Source organism: Coptis chinensis, chromosome 8 (assembly GCF_015680905.1).
Source record: "Coptis chinensis isolate HL-2020 chromosome 8, ASM1568090v1, whole genome shotgun sequence".
Taxonomy (NCBI): domain Eukaryota; kingdom Viridiplantae; phylum Streptophyta; class Magnoliopsida; order Ranunculales; family Ranunculaceae; genus Coptis; species Coptis chinensis.
Window position 1 is genome coordinate 80238037 of NC_141463.1, and position 19397 is coordinate 80257433.

The 19397-nt window shown below is 38.1% G+C and overlaps 3 protein-coding genes across 8 annotated transcripts; all 3 read right to left on the reverse strand.

Annotated features, from left to right (window-relative positions):
• Positions 1 to 1807: 1807 nt before the first annotated feature.
• Positions 1808 to 6091, reverse strand: LOC147483395 (YTH domain-containing protein ECT4-like). Of its 2 annotated transcripts, none has more exons than XM_086580085.1 (9): positions 5873 to 6091; positions 5267 to 5343; positions 5034 to 5181; positions 4790 to 4857; positions 4040 to 4606; positions 3280 to 3873; positions 2978 to 3190; positions 2744 to 2887; positions 1808 to 2571 (listed from the first exon to the last, which is right to left on the reverse strand). In XM_086580085.1, the coding sequence occupies exons 1-9, from the start codon at positions 5901 to 5903 to the stop codon at positions 2314 to 2316; spliced, it is 2100 nt and encodes a 699-aa protein (XP_086436211.1). In that variant the 5' UTR covers positions 5904 to 6091; the 3' UTR covers positions 1808 to 2313. The 2 variants fall into 2 exon arrangements, with proteins under 2 accessions (XP_086436211.1, XP_086436210.1); XM_086580084.1 differs by having other exon boundaries at positions 2975 to 3190; positions 5873 to 6089.
• Positions 6092 to 6925: 834 nt separating this feature from the next.
• LOC147483396 (YTH domain-containing protein ECT4-like) lies at positions 6926 to 11061 on the reverse strand. Of its 5 annotated transcripts, none has more exons than XM_086580087.1 (9): positions 10851 to 11061; positions 10657 to 10733; positions 10464 to 10575; positions 10267 to 10325; positions 8935 to 9522; positions 8264 to 8848; positions 7957 to 8169; positions 7732 to 7875; positions 6926 to 7524 (listed from the first exon to the last, which is right to left on the reverse strand). In XM_086580087.1, exons 1-9 carry the CDS (start codon positions 10876 to 10878, stop codon positions 7264 to 7266), a joined length of 2067 nt encoding a protein of 688 aa, XP_086436213.1. In that variant the 5' UTR covers positions 10879 to 11061; the 3' UTR covers positions 6926 to 7263. The 5 variants fall into 5 exon arrangements, with proteins under 5 accessions (XP_086436213.1, XP_086436212.1, XP_086436215.1 ...); XM_086580086.1 differs by having other exon boundaries at positions 8264 to 8851; XM_086580089.1 differs by having other exon boundaries at positions 10285 to 10325; positions 10851 to 11027.
• Positions 11062 to 11605: 544 nt separating this feature from the next.
• UNE17 (Subtilisin-like serine endopeptidase family protein) lies at positions 11606 to 16461 on the reverse strand. The gene is made up of 8 exons (XM_086577356.1): positions 16373 to 16461; positions 16197 to 16294; positions 15904 to 16089; positions 14500 to 15173; positions 13337 to 13647; positions 12866 to 12980; positions 12566 to 12779; positions 11606 to 12398 (listed from the first exon to the last, which is right to left on the reverse strand). Exons 3-8 carry the CDS (start codon positions 16085 to 16087, stop codon positions 11803 to 11805), a joined length of 2094 nt encoding a protein of 697 aa, XP_086433482.1. The 5' UTR covers positions 16088 to 16089; positions 16197 to 16294; positions 16373 to 16461; the 3' UTR covers positions 11606 to 11802.
• Between the last annotated feature and the right edge of the window lie 2936 nt (positions 16462 to 19397).

The window sequence follows — 19397 nt, forward strand, 5'->3', positions numbered from 1 at the left end:
CCTGGCTAAAATTGCAATTGTTGGACTTGGTAAAAGTTTTATTTGACCTCAAATAGCTACTCAATGGTTATTTAAAAAAAAAAATAGCTACTCAATAATGTGGGAGTTCAGACAAATTCAGGCGACAGACCTAACAAAACCTGTTGGTACTTGGTATGGACTAAGCAAATTGTTGGGCCAATGAGTTGGAGACCTGGAGTGCCACTCTACTAACTGATAATACAGAGTCAAAAATTAAATGTTTAATTAAGTTGTCCATTTCAACAATTGATTTTTCAATGCTACCGGTCGGTAAGACACACAGAGTATATGAATGGTCGGAAATATTCAATTATAAGTCAAGTGGCCTCTTATATGATAGAAAAACTTATAATGAGTTATGATTTGATACAATTTCACATCCAAGCTAGGTGGAGTGGAACAATGCTTAGTAGCAGCACAAAAGGGCTTTGGTTTGTTGTGTTGGTGGGGTTTAAGGGGTTCATGATTGAGGCTGTGCTGTGTGTTTATGTGATTTGTCTGCCTCATGAAAAGGTTCCCAATTCTTGCGTTTGAAATTAAGGAAATTCGACAGTGGGGTGTAGGTTGTTATGGCAATCAATCATTAACCAGATTTTTACAGCAATCTATTTGCTACTTGCCTACTCATATCAAGATATCCCATGACACCATAATTTTTAATGAAGTTCCCAAGTGGTGTGGGAAATGGACTCGAGACTGTTTTTTTCGGCTGATTACTCCAATATATATATATATATATATATCGATTTTAGGGTGCAGCTTGGGCCACTAACACAAGGTTTCAAAACAGACCTGCCAACTTTGGCCCATAGTTTATTAGTACATAGAAAATTAGAAATTACGCCCATGGGTCGACAAAGAAAAGCGGGCCAGATACTTTGGGCTTGGGACCGGATCCAAGCAGCCTATTCATTCATTAACAATATTCTTTCCCAAAGGAAACATATTATAAGCTTAGGGATGCCGTGCCACAACATTTCCAAGAAAATATGCCATGATGCATGTTACTTGTCAAATATATAATGGTAGTTGATACTTCCAAAAGAACAGAATGAAAAGTTTATAAGAGAGTGCCAGACTGCCCGTAACAAGGAAATTGCAAAAACCATTAGGTGTCTATAGCCTATAGGTACATTTATGTACTGAAAACATAAAAATTGTCCTAATAATGACAAACTCGTGAAAACATCGGAGTTTGAAACCAAACTTCTCCTCAGGCCTCAGGAGGATAGATGGGGTGCGTTCGAGCTGTAGGATAGCATAGACATCGGAACGCTAATTCATGCAGGTAAGTTGCATAAGTTGCATAAAGAATCAGATAGTAGGAGTTAAGTTGATGTTTCCAGTGGAGTTGACAACTTCTAAAACTCTTCCACTCCAAACACGTAAATACCAAACATGCACAACTACAATCACAATTTATCAAGTTATTGATTCACCATCAAATGGTCAATCAACTTTTGCTACTTCGAAGCCCGAGAAATATAGAGACTTGAGACTCATCTCATGAGGTCTTGAACCATGCAGGATACAAATATGGAGTCAGAATTGGCAAACTTAAATTACAAAAAGGGTGCAACCGAGCTAAAACGCAATTAGTTTGGACATCAAAATATTGTGAGCAACTGAGCAAGTAGCATTTGTGCTCTGTGCTCTAGATACACAACTTTACCAACACAGAATCCTGAAAGTAAAATGGCTTGGGATTGAGAAGTCCAGATAGCACCATACCAGCTATTGAAAATAACATGAATGCTAATTATCTACGATAGATAAACTCCAATAATTTTTGCTTCCAAGAACGAAAGGAAAAAAACTATTATATCTCTTCAACCAACTCTGGTCTCCTTACAGATCCAAAACTAAACACCAACTAAATTTGAAATGAAAATAGACTGAATAAAGTAAAAACAAAAGCATTGATTTTTCGATATAGAAAAAGATAAAAGCTGACAAGCAATAACTCAAAAGCAACCCCTCTAGAAGAAAAAACACACCTGTTAGGAGCCATTAATATAAATCTAGCCAACAGAAGGGACGATGGAGACTGGTTAGCTAATATCCTGAGAATAAGCTGAATCTGTGTTCCCCATCGGCAAAAAGCTGAGGAACTTCCAATACATCTTTTATCTTTGAAGCCTCTTTAGAGCAGGAAGTCAGAACCACCACCTAAGACAATTTGTAAAAGGTTGGCCAGCATTTTTCAATGTTTCCTTCAAAACCAACAAAACTTCTGACCAAACTCCACTATAAAGCCCGTAGTTGTTATAGGAAGGGTCCAATCAAGAAAAGCTAGCACCCATTAGCAACTCCATTTGAATGAGGCCTCTTCTCTGTCACGACTGGTTTACCATTCTTAGGGACATCTTTAGATACAACCACTTCATTCTCTTCAGACTGCTTGCATTCCCCATTAATCTTAGCTGGTGCTTCCTTTGGTAAAGCAGGTGCAACCTCAGAAGAGGGGATTTGCAAAGCTGGTTTTTCATTTATTCCTTCCTTCTCTTTCTCAACAGATGCAGCAGCATCTGTGGGTTTTCCTTCCCAGACCTGTAACGATGGATTAGAGTTAGCAAGATATACTATTGTAAATTGCACACTAGAAAATCACCCACAACAAATCCATACGTGTCAGTATAACAAAATTAAAAAATCACTTGCACATAAGTTTCCAAAGCCCGCAGCTCAGAAACATACAACCTATAGAAACCCAGAGACTTGCCTGTTTCTGAAACTGCTGCCTAGCCTTCTTCTCTTGCACCGTTTTCTGACGACCCTCGTAGAAATCAAAATCATCCAAAATACATGTCTTGCAAGAATGTTCCTTGAAAATTTTGAGCAATTGAAGCCCCTGCTCAAGCTTCACCTGCATTAATAAATTCTTCGATAAATAACCAAAATTCAAAACTAGAATATACACGAAACTGATAAAAGTAACCGTCAGAGCACAAACCACCTCTTGGGTATCCCGACTGTTTGTCACAGGCTTGTTATCATTGTTTTCAAGAGTAATGTGCTTCAACAAACTGTTGGGTACATCCTTTACAATGTGCCACTTGACAGGGAAGCATCCATTCCACTTATCTTGCTGCCAATATTCTACGCTCTTGTTAAAATCAACTGGACCCACCATCTCTGCAAGACCAACAAATTGCCCACTGGTGTTTACCTGAAAATTGGAGAAGAGACCTAATTAAACCAAAACTTTGAACAGGGAACATAGGAAGCAGTCCTTTGAACATGAGCCACAAAACTTACAGAGAACAGCAGGAACACAGGACAATCAACAGACTTTTCCTGAGCCTCCTGGTATCCAGCATCCAACTTCTTGTTTCCATTGGGAGTGCTGGCCCACACACTGTACTTAATGCTCTTGTGCACATCATCTTCACTATAGGATTTTATAATGAAAATTTTTGCATCAGTGTACTTAACAGGAAATTCTTCCTTGTTGTACTGTTCTGTGTCGGGCATTGCACTCACATTATCCTTGTTCTCACCACTAACATCTGAAGAGATAGTTTGCCCCTTAACACCTAATGTGCCGGTAGAAACCCCCTTTTGGTTCTTGAAGCCTTTGGCCCTCGGTCCTCTATTCAGCTCATTTAACCCATCCATGTTCTCATTTCCGTAGCCAAAAAAACCATTGCCTCGGCCTTTAGGTTTGTACTTGCTATCAACAGAATACCACCCGCGACCATTGCTCCTTGAATCATAACCATTGGACCCAAAAGCACTACCTGTTCTATAATTACTTCCATAGTGACCGTACATCCTGTTGTTCGGATATATTCTGTTAAGATAGCCAGGAGAAGGGCCGGTTCCAGTAGTTGGTCTTGGGGATTGTAGACCCTGTAATATAGATCAGGCAATAAATGTCAAATGAGATTGCAAGCACAACATGAACAGTACCAATGTTATGTAAAAACACAAACACTATAGCAGTTTAATGAACTGGTAACAAAGCTAGTTAACTTACACAAAAATAGTAAAGAAAAAAAGGAGAACCACTGCTTACCATAAGATTTGGAAGCGGGCGAAGATTCTGGTTTCTTACAGGCTGAATACTGTTGGCATATGATAGTGAAGAATAGAGGGCACTACTTGTAGCAGGTCTATGTTTACCATCATTATAAGCTGAGCCATCCAACCAAGGTATAGGCGACTTCACCCCATCATAGTTGAATCTGGGGTCCTGATAACCAGAAGCAGGGAAGCCTCCAGGATACAAACTCCCTCGCCCATACGAACCATTTGAGCTGAGAGACGAGTTTGGTTGGCTTGGTCTTAGTGGAACTGACCCATTACTGTTTCCATTGGCACTTCCTTTGGCATTTCCGTTAGGTACTTCAACTGACAAAGCTGGCTTGTCCGCAGTGACAGAAGTGGATAGTTCGCTTTGTGTAGCAGGAGCTTGATTAGAATTGTATGGCTCATTAGGAGTGGTTGGAGTTGGATAATAAGGATACTGGTACTGCTGTGGTCCATATAATTGACCATCATGACCAATAGTAGGAACTGTTGACCCCGGTGAATACGCACCATAAGGATAACTAAAACCATGATACATGTCCCCATAAACTCCCTGTTATCAAATACAGTGAAAAGTTTAATACAGACCAAACAATTCTACGATCTGGTCAAATCATAACAGATAATATAGATAACTCAATTCTCTAGTTCATAGTGGCATAGTTCAACCATCATCTTCACAGTTAAACGATCAAAATATCCTCAAGTAGGCCCAGATAAATAAATAGTTACTTACAGGACTTAGACCATCTGGACTCAAATATCTATAATCATCCCCCCACTCACTGATAGACCCGTCATAGCCTGAGAACCAAAACCAAATATTAATATAAGAAAACAAATCCCACGCAAATCTACTCATGCAGACAGAGGAGAACAAACTCATCAGCTGAACAATCAGTAGACCCTCAACAAGTGAACCGGTAAAATAGACTTTATTAATTAAAATATACTACAACAAACACAAAACATCAGCTTACTGCTATAATAATATGGATATCCGTTGGGAAGGTAACACATGGTCGTATCTCCAAACTCTGAAAGAAGAGGAGATGCAGACCGATCAGTTGAATGGATTGTACCATTTGACTCCTTAGCATCAGCAGATCCACGTTTCATAGAAGAAACCTACACAAACAGATACAAATCTCAGTGATGAGTTTATGGAAATAAACTGAATACCATCTAAAACAATAAAAAAACTAGAACATACCTTCTTAGTGACCTCAGGAACATCAAGCGATTTCGTCTGAGAATCTATAGATAATTTCTGAAGTAAATCTGCAGCTTCTGTAACAATTATAGTGAAGGAAACAAAATATCTTCTGAAGGAAATAACTATACTAAACCATAAACTGGCTAAACCTCATACAATTCACAACAACAAACAAACAAACCAAAAATGATTTCTCTTTCATAATTAACCAAAGTCAAAATCAAATAAAATGACCAGATCCAAAACATGGATTTTCAAAAAAACGTCTACAGGATTAACCGAAATGAAAAAACATTTAACTGAGCAACAAAATGAACAAAAACACACCTATAACACCAAACCACCTACACATAAACCCTTGTAAGCTAAAACCCTCCAACACTCACCACTCACTAATTCCTGATCTATTCATATATTCCTAATACCCGACATCACAAAACATAAAAAGTATATCAAACTATAAAAAAACCATAATTTGAATCACAACAAATCAAGCTCAGTCAGCATAATTAACGACAAAAATGGAGTATAGAAGAAATATATATGCAAATCAAGGTGAATAGAAGAGCATATTACCGAAATGAAATATATAAGAAAGGATACGATCAGCAGGTGGAGCAACAGCAGTAGCCATGATATGACAGATCTTTCAAATGAAAAAAAAAAAGAGAGGGGGAGATTGGCGGGAATTTGAGACGGTCTAAAACCCTAACCCTAACAGAGAGAGAAAGGGAAAGGGGAAGGAGGAGGAGGAAAAAGAGAATTTGAGATGTGAGCCGCCAAAGAGTTTTAATGGTTCAGATTTTTTTCTTTCAAAAGGGTTTTTCTCTTGGACCAAACCCTAATATTTAAAGCCACACACTTTTCTTGGGCCGGGCTGGGCTGGGCTGGGCTTTAAAGATTCCTGGTGGGTGTTGGTGAAGTACGACAATTGAACAATTGTGGAAAGTGAGATTTTTGGTAGCAACTAAGCCGACTAGCAAGGCTTCCCTTGTGGCCACGCATCTTGCACGACTCATCGACTCTAAGTGACACACGTTTAATTCAACGCCACATATTGTGCAATTGCGAGCGGGCAAATATGTGTTGCTTGGCTATTTGTTTGGTTAAAAAAATAAAAAGTCTTGGGACTTGGGTGTCGATTTAAGATTGGTTCAAGTTAGCACTGGGGCATTGGTAATCAGGGTTCGCAAGACGTACACGGACTAAAAACTGAATAGAGGAGTAGAGGACAATGCCCGGTTCCTTACCTGCTTTCTGTACTTGGATTCCTTCCGCTTTCCTGGAGGAATATGACAAATTTTTGGTTCCATCAGCTAAAAAATTGAAAATTACCATTAACGATTCTTTTAGGCGTCCTGGATGGATAGTACTACTTTTGTTCATTCTGTGACCTTACCACCAGAACCAATATTTGAAGTGCTCTGGCAGTAGTAAAAAAGTTATTTGGTATACTTCAATTTCCAAAACTTGCAAGCTCCCGAAATCTATTCACTTCACTAAAATGACCTAGTATCTTTCTTATAAACTCTTTCCTTGGGAAATGATTATCTGGGCGAAGGACCAATGTTCTTTAACTTCAAAAGAGAAAAAAAAAAACTATCACCAAAGAGAATTGACATGGAAAAAGGAAAAAATTGCCTCCTCATCCAACGAAAGGAAAAACTAAATATATTTCGGCTGAAAAAGAACAGGGAACCAAAAGTCTAGGCCAATACCCGAAAATCCGATCAAAAAGAAGTTAGCAGCCATCCACTACAAAACTAACCACACTAAGAAAAGCTAACGGACTTCCGTCCCTCTTCTAACTTATTGACTTGTCTGAAGCAGTAAATCATACCATCTATACCCACACAAGACTCTTGGAAAATCAGCCGGCATTTGCCTTTACATGTTACTACTCTATAGACCAGCAAAACTACCACTACTGCACTTCACCAAGAAACCCCAACCCAACTGCTATTGCAAAGGAAAATTTTACAATACACATTTAACTAAAAACCATTAGCAACACCGTTTACAGCAACCCTCTTCTCTGTAGCAACAATTAGTTTGGCACCCTTCAGGGCCTCACCCTCTCCAACCAACTCAGTTTCTTCAGACTGCTTATGTTCTACATCAGACTGAGCTGCTGTTGGATGATTTGGCAAAGCTGAGTCATCCTCCAAAGAGATTTGCAATCTTTGTTCTCCATTTGTACCTCCTTTCTCTTTTTCATCAGAGACAACAGGATCAGTGGCCTTTGCTTCCGAAGCCTGCATTGGTAGGTCAAGCCGTCAAGTTAGTAACTCCGAATATCCCATGATGTTGACAGCACAACTATCTCAATATCAAATAATTTGTGCCAATGTGCTGTAAATACAGAAGTGCTATATGACCATACAATCTGACAAAGCAATTTCACAACTAGTAAAAGCTTTCAAGCTAGTGTAAATATATTAAGAAGATATTTCATGTCTTGCCTGTTTTAGAGACTGCTGCTTAGCCTTTTTCTCCTGCACTGTTTTCTGACGAGATTCATAAAATTCAAAATCATCTAAAATACATGACTTGCTAGAGTAATCCTTGAAAATTTTAAGCATTTGAATCCCTTTTTCAAAGTTCACCTGCAGCACAAAGCATTTACAGTGTTAACAGGCAAATATAGAAGGAAAAGATAACTGAACTAAGAAATTAGCACTACATACCTCTTGGGTGTCTCGACTGTTTGTCACAGGCTTGTTGTCATTGTTTTCAAGAGTGATGTGCTTTAACAAAATGTTGGGGACGTCCTTTACAATGTGCCACTTCACAGGGAAGGATCCATTCCACTTGTCCTGCTGCCAGTAGTCCAAAGTTTTGTTGAAATCCACACGGCCAACCATTTCCGCAAGCCCAACGAATTGTCCACTAGTGTTGACCTAAAAACAAAGCATATACATCACATAAGACAGAGCACATTTACAGCATGCACAAATTCAACTGCCAGTATTAGAGATGTGGATCATCACTTACAGAGAAGAATAAAAATAAACGGCAGTCACCACTTTTCTCTTGAGCTTCCTGGTACCCAGCATCTAATTTCTTGTTACCATTGGGTGTGCTGGCCCAGACACTGTACTTGATGCTCTTATGGATATCATCCTCACTGTATGATTTAATAATGAAAAACTTTGCTACAGTATAGTCCAAAGGAAATTCTTCCCTGTTATATTGTTCCCTATCTGGAACTGCACTCGTATCTTTGTCCTCATTGTTAGCATCTGATGAGATGCTTTGTCCCCTCACAGCTAAAGTGACCGGTAAACCCCCCTTTTGGTTCTTGAATCCGGCTCTTGGCCCTCTGCTCATCTCACTAAACCCATCCACATTATCATTGCCATATCCAAAGAAGCCACCGCCTCTACCCTTGTTCTTGTATTTTGTATCAACACCAAAGAACCCACGGATATTGATCCGCGGATCATAACCATTAGCTCCAAAGCCTCCCGTTCTAGCAGTAGTTCCATATTGGCCATAAAACCTATTGCTTGGATACGTTCTGTTTACAAATCCAGGAGTTCCGCCCAAACCACTTGTCTGTCTTTGGTACTGCAAACCCTGCTAGATATATATAAGCACATTAGTTACAATGAGAATGAGCGAATTATGATAGCAATTTTTTTTCTAAAAGAAACTTGACGTACCATTAGATTAGGAAGGGGTTGAAGATTATGATTCCTTTCTTGCTGAATATTATTTGTTCTCGAAAATGTAGAAGAGAGTGAATTTCTTGTAGCAGGTCTATGCTGCCCGTCAGTAAAATATGTGGCATCCATCCATGGGGCGTAAGATCCCATCCCATTAAAATTGTATCTTGGGTCCTGATAACCAGTACCAGAGAGGCCTCTGGGAAACACTCCCCTCCCTTTGGAACCATTTGAATTCAAAGACGTATTGGGCTTGTTTGCTCTGAATGGCATTGCACCATCACTATTGCCATCAATATCCCCCTTTCTATTTCCAGTGGCTGCTTCCACAGGCAAAGATGCCTTATCAGCAGCAGCAACGGATACATGTACTTTGCCCTGGGTCGCAGGGCTTTGGTTAGGAGTGTATGGCCCATTAGATTGAGTTGGTGATTGGTAATAAGCAGCAGGGTATTGATATTGCTGTTGACCATACAGCTGACCATCATGTCCCACAGTAGAAACTGAACCTGACTGGGTATATGTACCATAAGGTTGAAAACCATATCCATGATACATAATTGAGGTATTATCTCCATAAAGTCCCTATAGCAAATGATAATAAATCCATAAGGAACCAATATGGGTCACTGTATCAGGAGAGAAGTCTCAGGATTGTCTATGAACAGAATACAACACTAAACAACAAGAACAACAACAATGACAAAATTAACCATTAAAGCTAAGTTATCACAAATGTATTACTGGAATTTTCACCTTATCCAACAAGATGGTCTAGACAAGGTCTAACTTAATACAATGATTTATAACTAATTTAAAAAGCTTGACGTAGATGAAATGAGAAAAACCAGGTCATTAGGGCTATACCCGGTTCTCTCTATCCATCCTTCCTTGCCTACTTTGAACACTCTATGGTTCCTCCCAGTCTCTTTGGCTGATAAAGCTGTTTTGGTGGCCTTCTCATTAAAATTTTGTCTTAGTTCCTGGGGGGTGAAGTAACAACAGGGCGGAATCTTCTTGAAATTTGAGACACCAAACCTACTATTTGGAGAGAAGATATTGGATAGAAAGAAGCAAATGTTGCAAAGTGACAATTTAATGGGGAATGAGCAAAAGACCTAAAAACCCAGTAAATAGTTTCCTAAATCGTGTCAACAAACTCGACATATCAAATAACTACCAGAGGATGTAAACTTACATATTAAACATATCAACAGTTTAATCACACAGCTAAAGCCATGTCTTGATTCAGCCAAGGCGAAATGGACTCAGCTGAATAATATGATTATATCTTCCACGTATGTAGAATGAACAAGCAAAAGAGCTTACCGTACCATCTGGACTTACATATCTGGGAATATCTTTATAGTCGACAGACGCATCATATCCTGGAAAAACCAAAACCAAACATCAAAATTAAACATCCTTGAACGTAAAACTATGATCACTATTTCAACCATCAAACCAATCATTTCTTAAATTCTACTTAAAACACATTACAAGAACGAAAAGCTCAATCAACTTACCACCGTAGTAGTAATGTTGATATCCGCCAGGAACATAGCACATAGTTGGATCCATGAAATCTGGAAGTATTGGAGTCACACATCGATCAACCGATTGGACTGAACCACCCGGCTGCATAAATTTATCAAATAATTAACTTCCCATTGTTGTCACAATAAGCTAACAATAATTCATAACCAAATAAATAAGTACCTTGTTGTTGGCATCAGCAACTTCTAGAGTTTTGGTTTGAGAATCAAGAGACAACTTCTGTAGTAAATCTGCAGCTTCTGTAATAATAATAACAGTAAAGGAAAACAACACAAACTTATACCAGTAAATTAATTCCACTTAAACCCTTAAAAAAAAGGCATAATAAAATGAGAATAAAATAGTAAAATGGATACGTTCAGAGGGGGGATTCACAGTAGCCATGATGATTGACAGACAAAGAAGAGATCTTGATAAAAAAAAAGGACCCGAGAATTGGGAGATGGAATAGTTTTATAAAACCCTACTTAATAAAACCCCGAAAACTTAGGAGCGAAGGAAAAATGAACTTATTAGCCGCCAAGGGTTTTATGTGTGTGTGAATTTTGGAATGGAAAAATGACGGTCAGCCCTTTCGACCCCGGACCAATTCACTTTGACTCAACCCAATTTCAGGTTAAATGGTCGCATTCCCTCAAAATCAAAATCGGTGTGAGTTGCCTTGGTTTTCTCTCCTTATCCCCCTTTCTATATTTAGAGAGTATTATCAAGGAATTGATAGTGCATTTTTTGATAGTGCATTTTACGCGAGTTGAAATGACATGATTTGTAAAAACAATTTTATACGACTCCATTTGAAATGGAGTGGTTTGCAAAGTATCCCTACCAAACCGATTTTGAAATACAATTTTTGAAATGGAATGGTTTGCGAAGTGTCCCCACCAAACCGATTTTGAAATACAATTTCATACTACACTGGTCGAAGTGGTGTTGAAAAACACGTCAAGTGGCGTAAGATTGTTCAGACCATTGATTTAGTGAAACCTCTTCTCTATCAGTATAACACTGTCTTTTGGAGGGATAGAGATGCAAAACTCAGCCTAAGCAAATGGCTGTGGACTCGTATATGTGTAGCGGGTTCATGCAGAAATTTAAGGGGAATGCCAAGTTGAAAAGTCCCGAGGACAAAGACGACCACAAGTTTTTTATTTGATTAAAAATAAATCATACATGTTATTTCACACAAATCCCATTAGACTTGGATGTATACATGATACATCTCTTTAATTCCACTAAGCAACAAAGAAAGAAGCACGCAAATTCAGTTTGTAATCAACCCAAATCCAGTAGCTAGATTCTCAAGTGAACCTAAAAACTAAGATGAGTAGAAGAATCATTTACATTCCCAGCGTTGTTCACGCGGACAACCAATGGAGACTTGACATGATGAGTTCCATCAGACCATACTATCTCCCCAAAATCGTACCTCCATTGAGAATATTTTTCCGGTGTAATAGTTACATAATATGAATTTTCTTTGCAACGAGAAGTGAATATAAGAATCCTAGGCCAAATTTCAACCTTCACTCCTTGAGGGTTTACAGTAGTAACAAAATAAACCGCGTTACGCTGGCCAACATTTCGTAGAGTCCTTTTGATTGTGATACGATGCTTGAGATTTGTTACTGTAAGTGATGGATAATTCAGTCCTGCATTAGAACTCCTTATTTTTGGGCAATGAGTATCGATACATGTGGACTTACTCACAATGACATTTATTTGATTTTCACTGTAGCCTATATTGCAGAGAAAGATGATGTAGTCTCTTGTACCCATGTCATAGACTAGTCCTGGATCCATTGCTTTTAAGGGGTTTATATGACCAGCGCCGATTTCAAACGGATCAGCCAGCTTCATTGACCCTCCGGCAAGAATGTTGTCATGACTTGTGTCTTTTGTGTCAGCTAAAAAATTAAATAAACGTTTACTAATAATTAGAATTTCCTTGGCTTTATTAGTGTTGGCAAGATTCTCTCACGAGCATTCACTTGCAGTACTAATCCTGCCATGTATGTGTACGCTAGTGAGAGGCAAACTTTAAAATCTGCTACTATACAATAAAAGCTGTTACCTGTAGTCATTAGAGCAGATTTAATTGCAGCTGGTGACCAATCAGGGTGAGCTGATTTGAGAAGAGCAACTACTCCAGATACATGGGGGCATGACATTGATGTCCCCGACTGAAAATTCCAATTCACAGAGCGACGATCGATTGGTAACAAGGTTGGAGGCGTTTTTGGAGGCCATGCTGCTAAAATGTTGATTCCAGGTGCACTTATATCTGGCTACACCAGAAAAGTAACATAAAACTTACAACTAACATTATGTCTTTCATTTTTTCAGTTAAATAAATTTGGATGTTCAACGATACCTTGAGAATATCGGGTCCAAGTGAGCTTGGTCCTCTAGAAGAGAAGTATGCAACAGTAGGTGCTGGTGATTGCCCAATTGTTGTTATACTTGGTTGCACCACCACCATTGGGTCTCTTGAAAATCACAGACGAAAAATTTGACAATGTTACATTAAGAAAGCTAAAAGCAATTACAGATAGTGAGATTGGGAGTGCATATACAGTTAGGGTGCAAATATATAGTTAGAGTTCAAGGACATTGTCAGCAGTGAAGCCTTCCCATCTAATGCAACTATGCAAGGAACATTGGTTCAAGACGTTCAGGACAGATGAAAATAATGTAGATAACAGTGTGATTTCCAACTCTACAAAATTGTTTCCAGTATACTACAAAGATGAAATAGACAAGTTCATGCACAACTACAACCTGCAAAAAAATGTTTTGCATGGACTAGTAACGAAGAAAAATTAGCTAGTAATCAAGGACTTACGTGGGAGACTGAGAAATATAATGTAGAATTCGAGTCCCTTGATAAATGTCAATAAGAATGGTTGGGATGATCTCAACATCTGGGATTTGTTTTGTCATTGGCTCAACAAAGATCAAACCAGATGCATTGGCAGTAAATGCTGCTAGTGCTGCTTCGCTTCTCAATACTGATCCAACAGTAGAGAAACATAGAATCAGTTTCCCAGAAGCATCTCTTTTATTCCATGTATCAATACTGCAAATTCCTCCACTAAAATATCTCCTCCCGTATACCAATCTTGCTGTCATCTTTTTCACATTGAAACCCTCTCCCTGGTATTTTGAAGACAGAAAAAAATGTGTCATGTTGAAAAGTGCTTCAAATTGAAAACTTAGATTTTTTAATTGGGCCACATAGTTTGTAATCACGGTTTCTACTCTTTTTCAGTCGCCAGCAGAGGCTCGAAGGATAATTGATGACTATAGAGCCATAACTGGGTCTAGAGAAAGCAGACACGAAATCGTTACCACCGCACCAACGTCATAGGGCGGGAGGATCCAGAATTTTTTTCAGGGTGGGCTGTACGAATTGTAGTGCAGAACGACGCATATCACAATATATCAACCATAGGAAATTCTACATAAAGCATAGACGTATTGCTGTTGTTGATGTTTTACAAGTGAAGTATGTTTTTGTTTTTTTTTTGTACAAACGAAAGATTTTTAATTCAATTATTTAAGATTAAGAGTGAATTTATTGTATTTGCAATAACAAGTTTTTTAATTAGGAAACTTTAGTAATTCGATAATTGAACAAAAAGTCAGAGAGAGTGAGCTAAAACTTGACAAACACTACTCAAACCTATCTTAAACAGCTTATGGGATCGGATTAACCTGCAGCTAAGCCCTAACGCTTATGGGTTATATTTTTCTTTATTTAGTGTTACTGTTTAATTAGTTCAAGTGTACAAGACTACAACTACTACTTTTTGTTTATGCACCATGCATGGAAGGGTTCCCAACCATTTACCGCCAGGTCTCTGTGTGCAATCAGAGTGGGGGCTGAGAAAGCTATTTTTATAGTTTATAACTTTATACTGAAAGTTAGACTAATTCTTTCAGGGTCAAAATCAACGAAAACATGTACAGTCGGCTTATCATCAGAGAGTAGTAGCAAAGCCTTACCATGATTGTCATGTTGCTGTCAACCACCAGTAGAGTTGGAAATGTCCGATCAATTGATGAAGCAGCAATGCACAGGCTCCACGGAGCAACATTTTGTAGTAAAGCGGGTTCGATACCATCATTTCCACCAGAAAATACCACACTAATGCCCAATTGCATGGCATGAAATGATCCAATATCAGAACTTGATGCGAAAAATGGAAGCAATGGTGTTGACCCACCAAATGAGGCTGAAATCACATGGACCGCATCATGCAATGCATCATCAAAAGCTGCTAATATATCAGCTTCGGTACATCTGCCATCAAGTTCGATGCTCCAGCATACTTTATATATTGCTAATCTTGATCTAGGTGCACCACCTCTTGCTGTGCCTGTTCCAAATCCTAAGAAACTTGCATTTCTAACGATGGACCCAACTGCAGTGGAAGCCGTGTGAGTACCATGTCCAAGGAAGTCTCGAGCTGATCGATATTCATTGATACCACCGGATGAGTTTAGTGGGCCGAATGTCTGTTCGAGGCCTTTGAGGTAATAACGTGCGCCAATTAGCTTTCCGTTGCATGCTGTAGTAGGGTCAAATTTCTCACCTTTCACACACGTTCCCTTCCATGATGATGGAATTGCGCCGATGTCAAGGTCCGCCTGGAAGCTTTCTGATTCTGGCCAGATACCTTCTCATTTATAAATAACATTTACAGGTATCAGTGTATCACGAATCTTTTGCTTAGCAGGAACAATAATCATATGATAGTTATACATAATCACCTAATTTAGACTACATAATAAATGTCAAAATGTATTGGCTTATTGGGATCATCTCCATGTCGACTTTTTCAGGAAATCATCATCTATAAAAACCAATTAACTTATCTGATCCAGCCAGTCGATTCCACCAATGCACACATATACACGTACCTCATATTTACACAGAGAGAATGTTCATATTGAGTGCTAGTTTTCCATAGCATGTTGCTGGCGCAGTCTGTGCGGGCCTGAGTGGCTGTGAGACTGTGTGGGCACATTGGAGGCAGGGGTGGTGATATTGCTTCATATTGTTCTACTGTAAGTGTGTACCAATGCAATTGAAGAAAGATCAACTTTGGTGTGCTTAAAGCGTTAAGGTGTCACTAGGAAATAATCCGAATTCTGAACGATTTTCAACCAAGATAAGGCACGTCAAATGTATATGTATATGAAACACCAGCACTAGGGTTTTGAATTGGGTTTTTTTTTTTTTTTTTTTTTTTTTTTTTTTTTTTTTTTTTTTTTTTTTTTTAATTTTTATTTTTATCAATCTTTTTCTTGCATTATATTCAAGAATCTGATGCACCACCAAATAAAAGGCTCAAAAGAAAAAGATTTAATTTCTAAGTAAGATTGAATTAGTTTGAGCTGAAAGACCTGTGTCAAATATGCCAACCACTACATCATCACCATAAGCTAGCTGCATTGGAGACACTTTGTTTGTCTTCATGGCTACTGAAGTCACTTTGCCCTGTTCCAATCTAAGACCTAAAAAATCCCAACTACGAGTTGTATGCAATCGCAATGTCCTGCTCCTAAACACTGATATCACACCCTCCATGTCTGCCAAATTTCAGTTTTAACTGTTAGACTTAGATATACAATATTTCAGTTTCACATAGCGCTTGGTGTGCTTGAGAAATTAAAGCTTCGAGTTTTCAGTTTCTCACTTTCTAAGGTGGCAGCTTGTGTTGAGTTCAGCACTACAGAAAAGCCAGAGAAGCTTTGTCTATAGCTGTAAAGCAGGGATGCCTCTGCATCTTCTTTACTGCATTCAAACATTAGCATGTCAATATCAATTTAAGTAGCAGAAACACAAGATATTTAGTCAATTATAGACACATGCCTAGGAAATATCCTTGAGAGAAGTTGAAATTGGGATTTGGAAGTGAGGACAGGATCATAGTCTTGACTTACCGCCCCTAGGTAGACTATATAAACCTGTAAACCAAGAACAAGTTAAGAATGAGCAAGACTACATGATATTTAATTTTCAATGAAAGGAATCAACAAAATGAAACATTTTGATTATTAAGGGTACATGTTTTATGGACGTTGAATGAATAAAACAAAGTGAGAGGAGAAGAGCATGAAACTGATGAACAGAACTAGACATTATCTCCTACAGAAAACCTACTGTGCTACTTGAGGTTAAATAGTGAGAGAGGGTACCAAAGGGGTTGTCCATGGCTAGCAGCCTACCATAGTGCATGGTGCGTGCAGTTGAAGGCTCTCAAAGCTGCAAGAACACATACCCTGACGTATTATCAATAGTAATAATGATATTTTCCCTTCAAAGATATATATCAATATGTAATAAAGAGAGTAGCATGCATGAGCCTCCGTCTCCCTCTAGCACCTAGCTGTTTTTCAAGTAAGTTAAAAGTGAACCAGTACTACCTACAACTCATGATAGTATCCCCGAAAAAGACTACTTCAAAATCAAGAAGTTGGTAATCAAACTTAGCAAGTATGTTGTACAGAGAAAATCGTATGTATCGGATTTTCATCAAGGAAGGGATGCACATATGTTGTACTCTTCAACTTCCTGATCTCATCTCTTTAGTAAAGGCAATAACAAGTTAATTACTAAGTATATAATACTCATTCCATCCAATATAAACAACTTTATAAGCTCTGGTTTAGAGTATATGTATCTCAGCAACCATGATGATGGCCATAAGCCTATGAAATAGTTGTTTATCCCATTGTCCAAGGGCAGGAAAACAAACCCTCAGTTACCCAAGGGAACGTTTTTTATGTAGACTTCATTATCTCATCTATCTTCCATAGGTGAAATGATCTCTGGTTTGTTAATTGCTCTGTTCATCTTTAAAGATTTGCATATCAACCCCAAAAGCCGTTGTGGCTTTTTGTTTTAAATCCACAGAAAGAATCTAATTTAGTGAAAGTCTAAAACTCTTGCCATAAAGCACATCTAGCTTAGGATAAATACTGGATTACTTGTGGGGTTGCCCTAAGATACAGGTCCATGCTTAAGAGTACGGATTGAAATCATAAAACTTTCGTTCTGTTAAGTTTAGTACTCGTACTCTGAAGGCTCCAAATCAGTTTATTCAAGCACTGCCAGTGCCGGCCCTGATTTTTTGGTGGCCCGAAGCCAACTCTTAAAATGTGGCCTATATGTGTAAATTCACATGTTAAAAACAAAAATTATGCATTTTTTGCCTAGCGTTATTATTTGTTATATCCTCTTTTTAGTCAAATTTCTTTTTGTTTTATGTAATAAATAAGATTTTATGCATCTTTTAACTTCGTAATCTGTGAAATAACAAGTGGATTTAATAATTCCATTAGCTATATATAAGCTTCAATTAAGTCTATAATTTTATTGTTCTTATTAGTAAGTGTATATTGCAAGGTGCGTTAAATTGTTTCAGTGGACTATAGTGGTGGACTGGTGGCCCCTTACTTTGCCAAAATAATAGAGGCCCAAAACGCTTGCTTGTGTTGTTTTGCCTCAGCGCCGGCACTGAACACTGGGAATCAATCGCTCTGAGGTCCACTCTTATGGTAGTATGTGCTTCCCCACTTTGTATAAAAATCATTTATGAATATGTGATCAGATCAAATATACAAGTACGACATGACGTTCAAGTTCTCAAATTAATTATGTATATCGATTAATTAGTTTATTAGTAAAACTCATAGATGTACACTGAAAGATGGACCTTAAATAGCTCGATCATCCTGTACACATGGATTAGCTAGCATCTCAGATTTGTGGTGTGATCAAGTTCTAGTACGTATAAGTCGATGATCCGCTCTTTAAGATAACAAATATAGCTTCACATCATTAGATCACTTTCTCTGATATGAACACTACATGCATGCTTTGTCTGTAGGTATCCAATTTCCTGCATAGGAGGCATCTATATTAGTTTATTACAGCAACATGGGAAATAACTAACAATAGCAACAGAACTTGAAGAAGCATCCAGCTGATCTACATATTTCAAGACATGGCAGTATACCGTGTAATATATTGAAATTACTTGGCATGTCAAATTAAGTTTTGTTTGGTCCTTAAGAGAAGATGTCGCGGGATTACTGCTTACCAGGTTAAGATTTGCAACTTTACAGGCGGTATAGAGAATCATTAACTTGTCAAATATTAATATTAGACTAGCTAGTACTGCCATTCTTCAAAAGTAGATCGCTGTTATGGTGTAAAAGTTTCACACCAGAAGTAATTCAGATACGCAACTTACAAAACTCTGAAAAATGAAATTGTTAAACTGGATAAACAGAATGTTGAACATTGAACCATAAAGTAGTAACATTATACGTACTGTGAAAACCAAAATACAAAAAATACATAGCACCATTAGCACGTGATGTATTTTCTAAAAGATCAAAGTGAAAGTGATAAGAGACTCATTGGATGAACGACGAATGAAAACGACACTTCATAACCTAACAAAATCATGCTGTTTGTCAATTACTTGTTTCTGATAATAATAGTGATAATAAGGAATGAACAAGCTTTTGCTCTCAGAATGCACCATGAAATGGGCCAGTCTAGTAGCAGGACCACCGCAATACCAATTTGCTTAGATTGCAAGCTGCACATCGATGAGACATATAAAGCACAATGGACAAAGACATTATAAATACGCTAAATAAATCCTCCAAGATTTACATAGTGGATGTTGAAAATAAACTACTGCGAAAACAACGTTATCCACTACAAATAAATCAATCATACATAAAGATTGATTATTCTCTCTAAACAAGACTTCAACACCCTCCAAGTACTATCCCAACACTTCTCAATATCAACTAACAAGCATATAAAGTAAATAGAGAAGATAAAAGCATACTCACACAAGACCACGTTTTACGTGGTT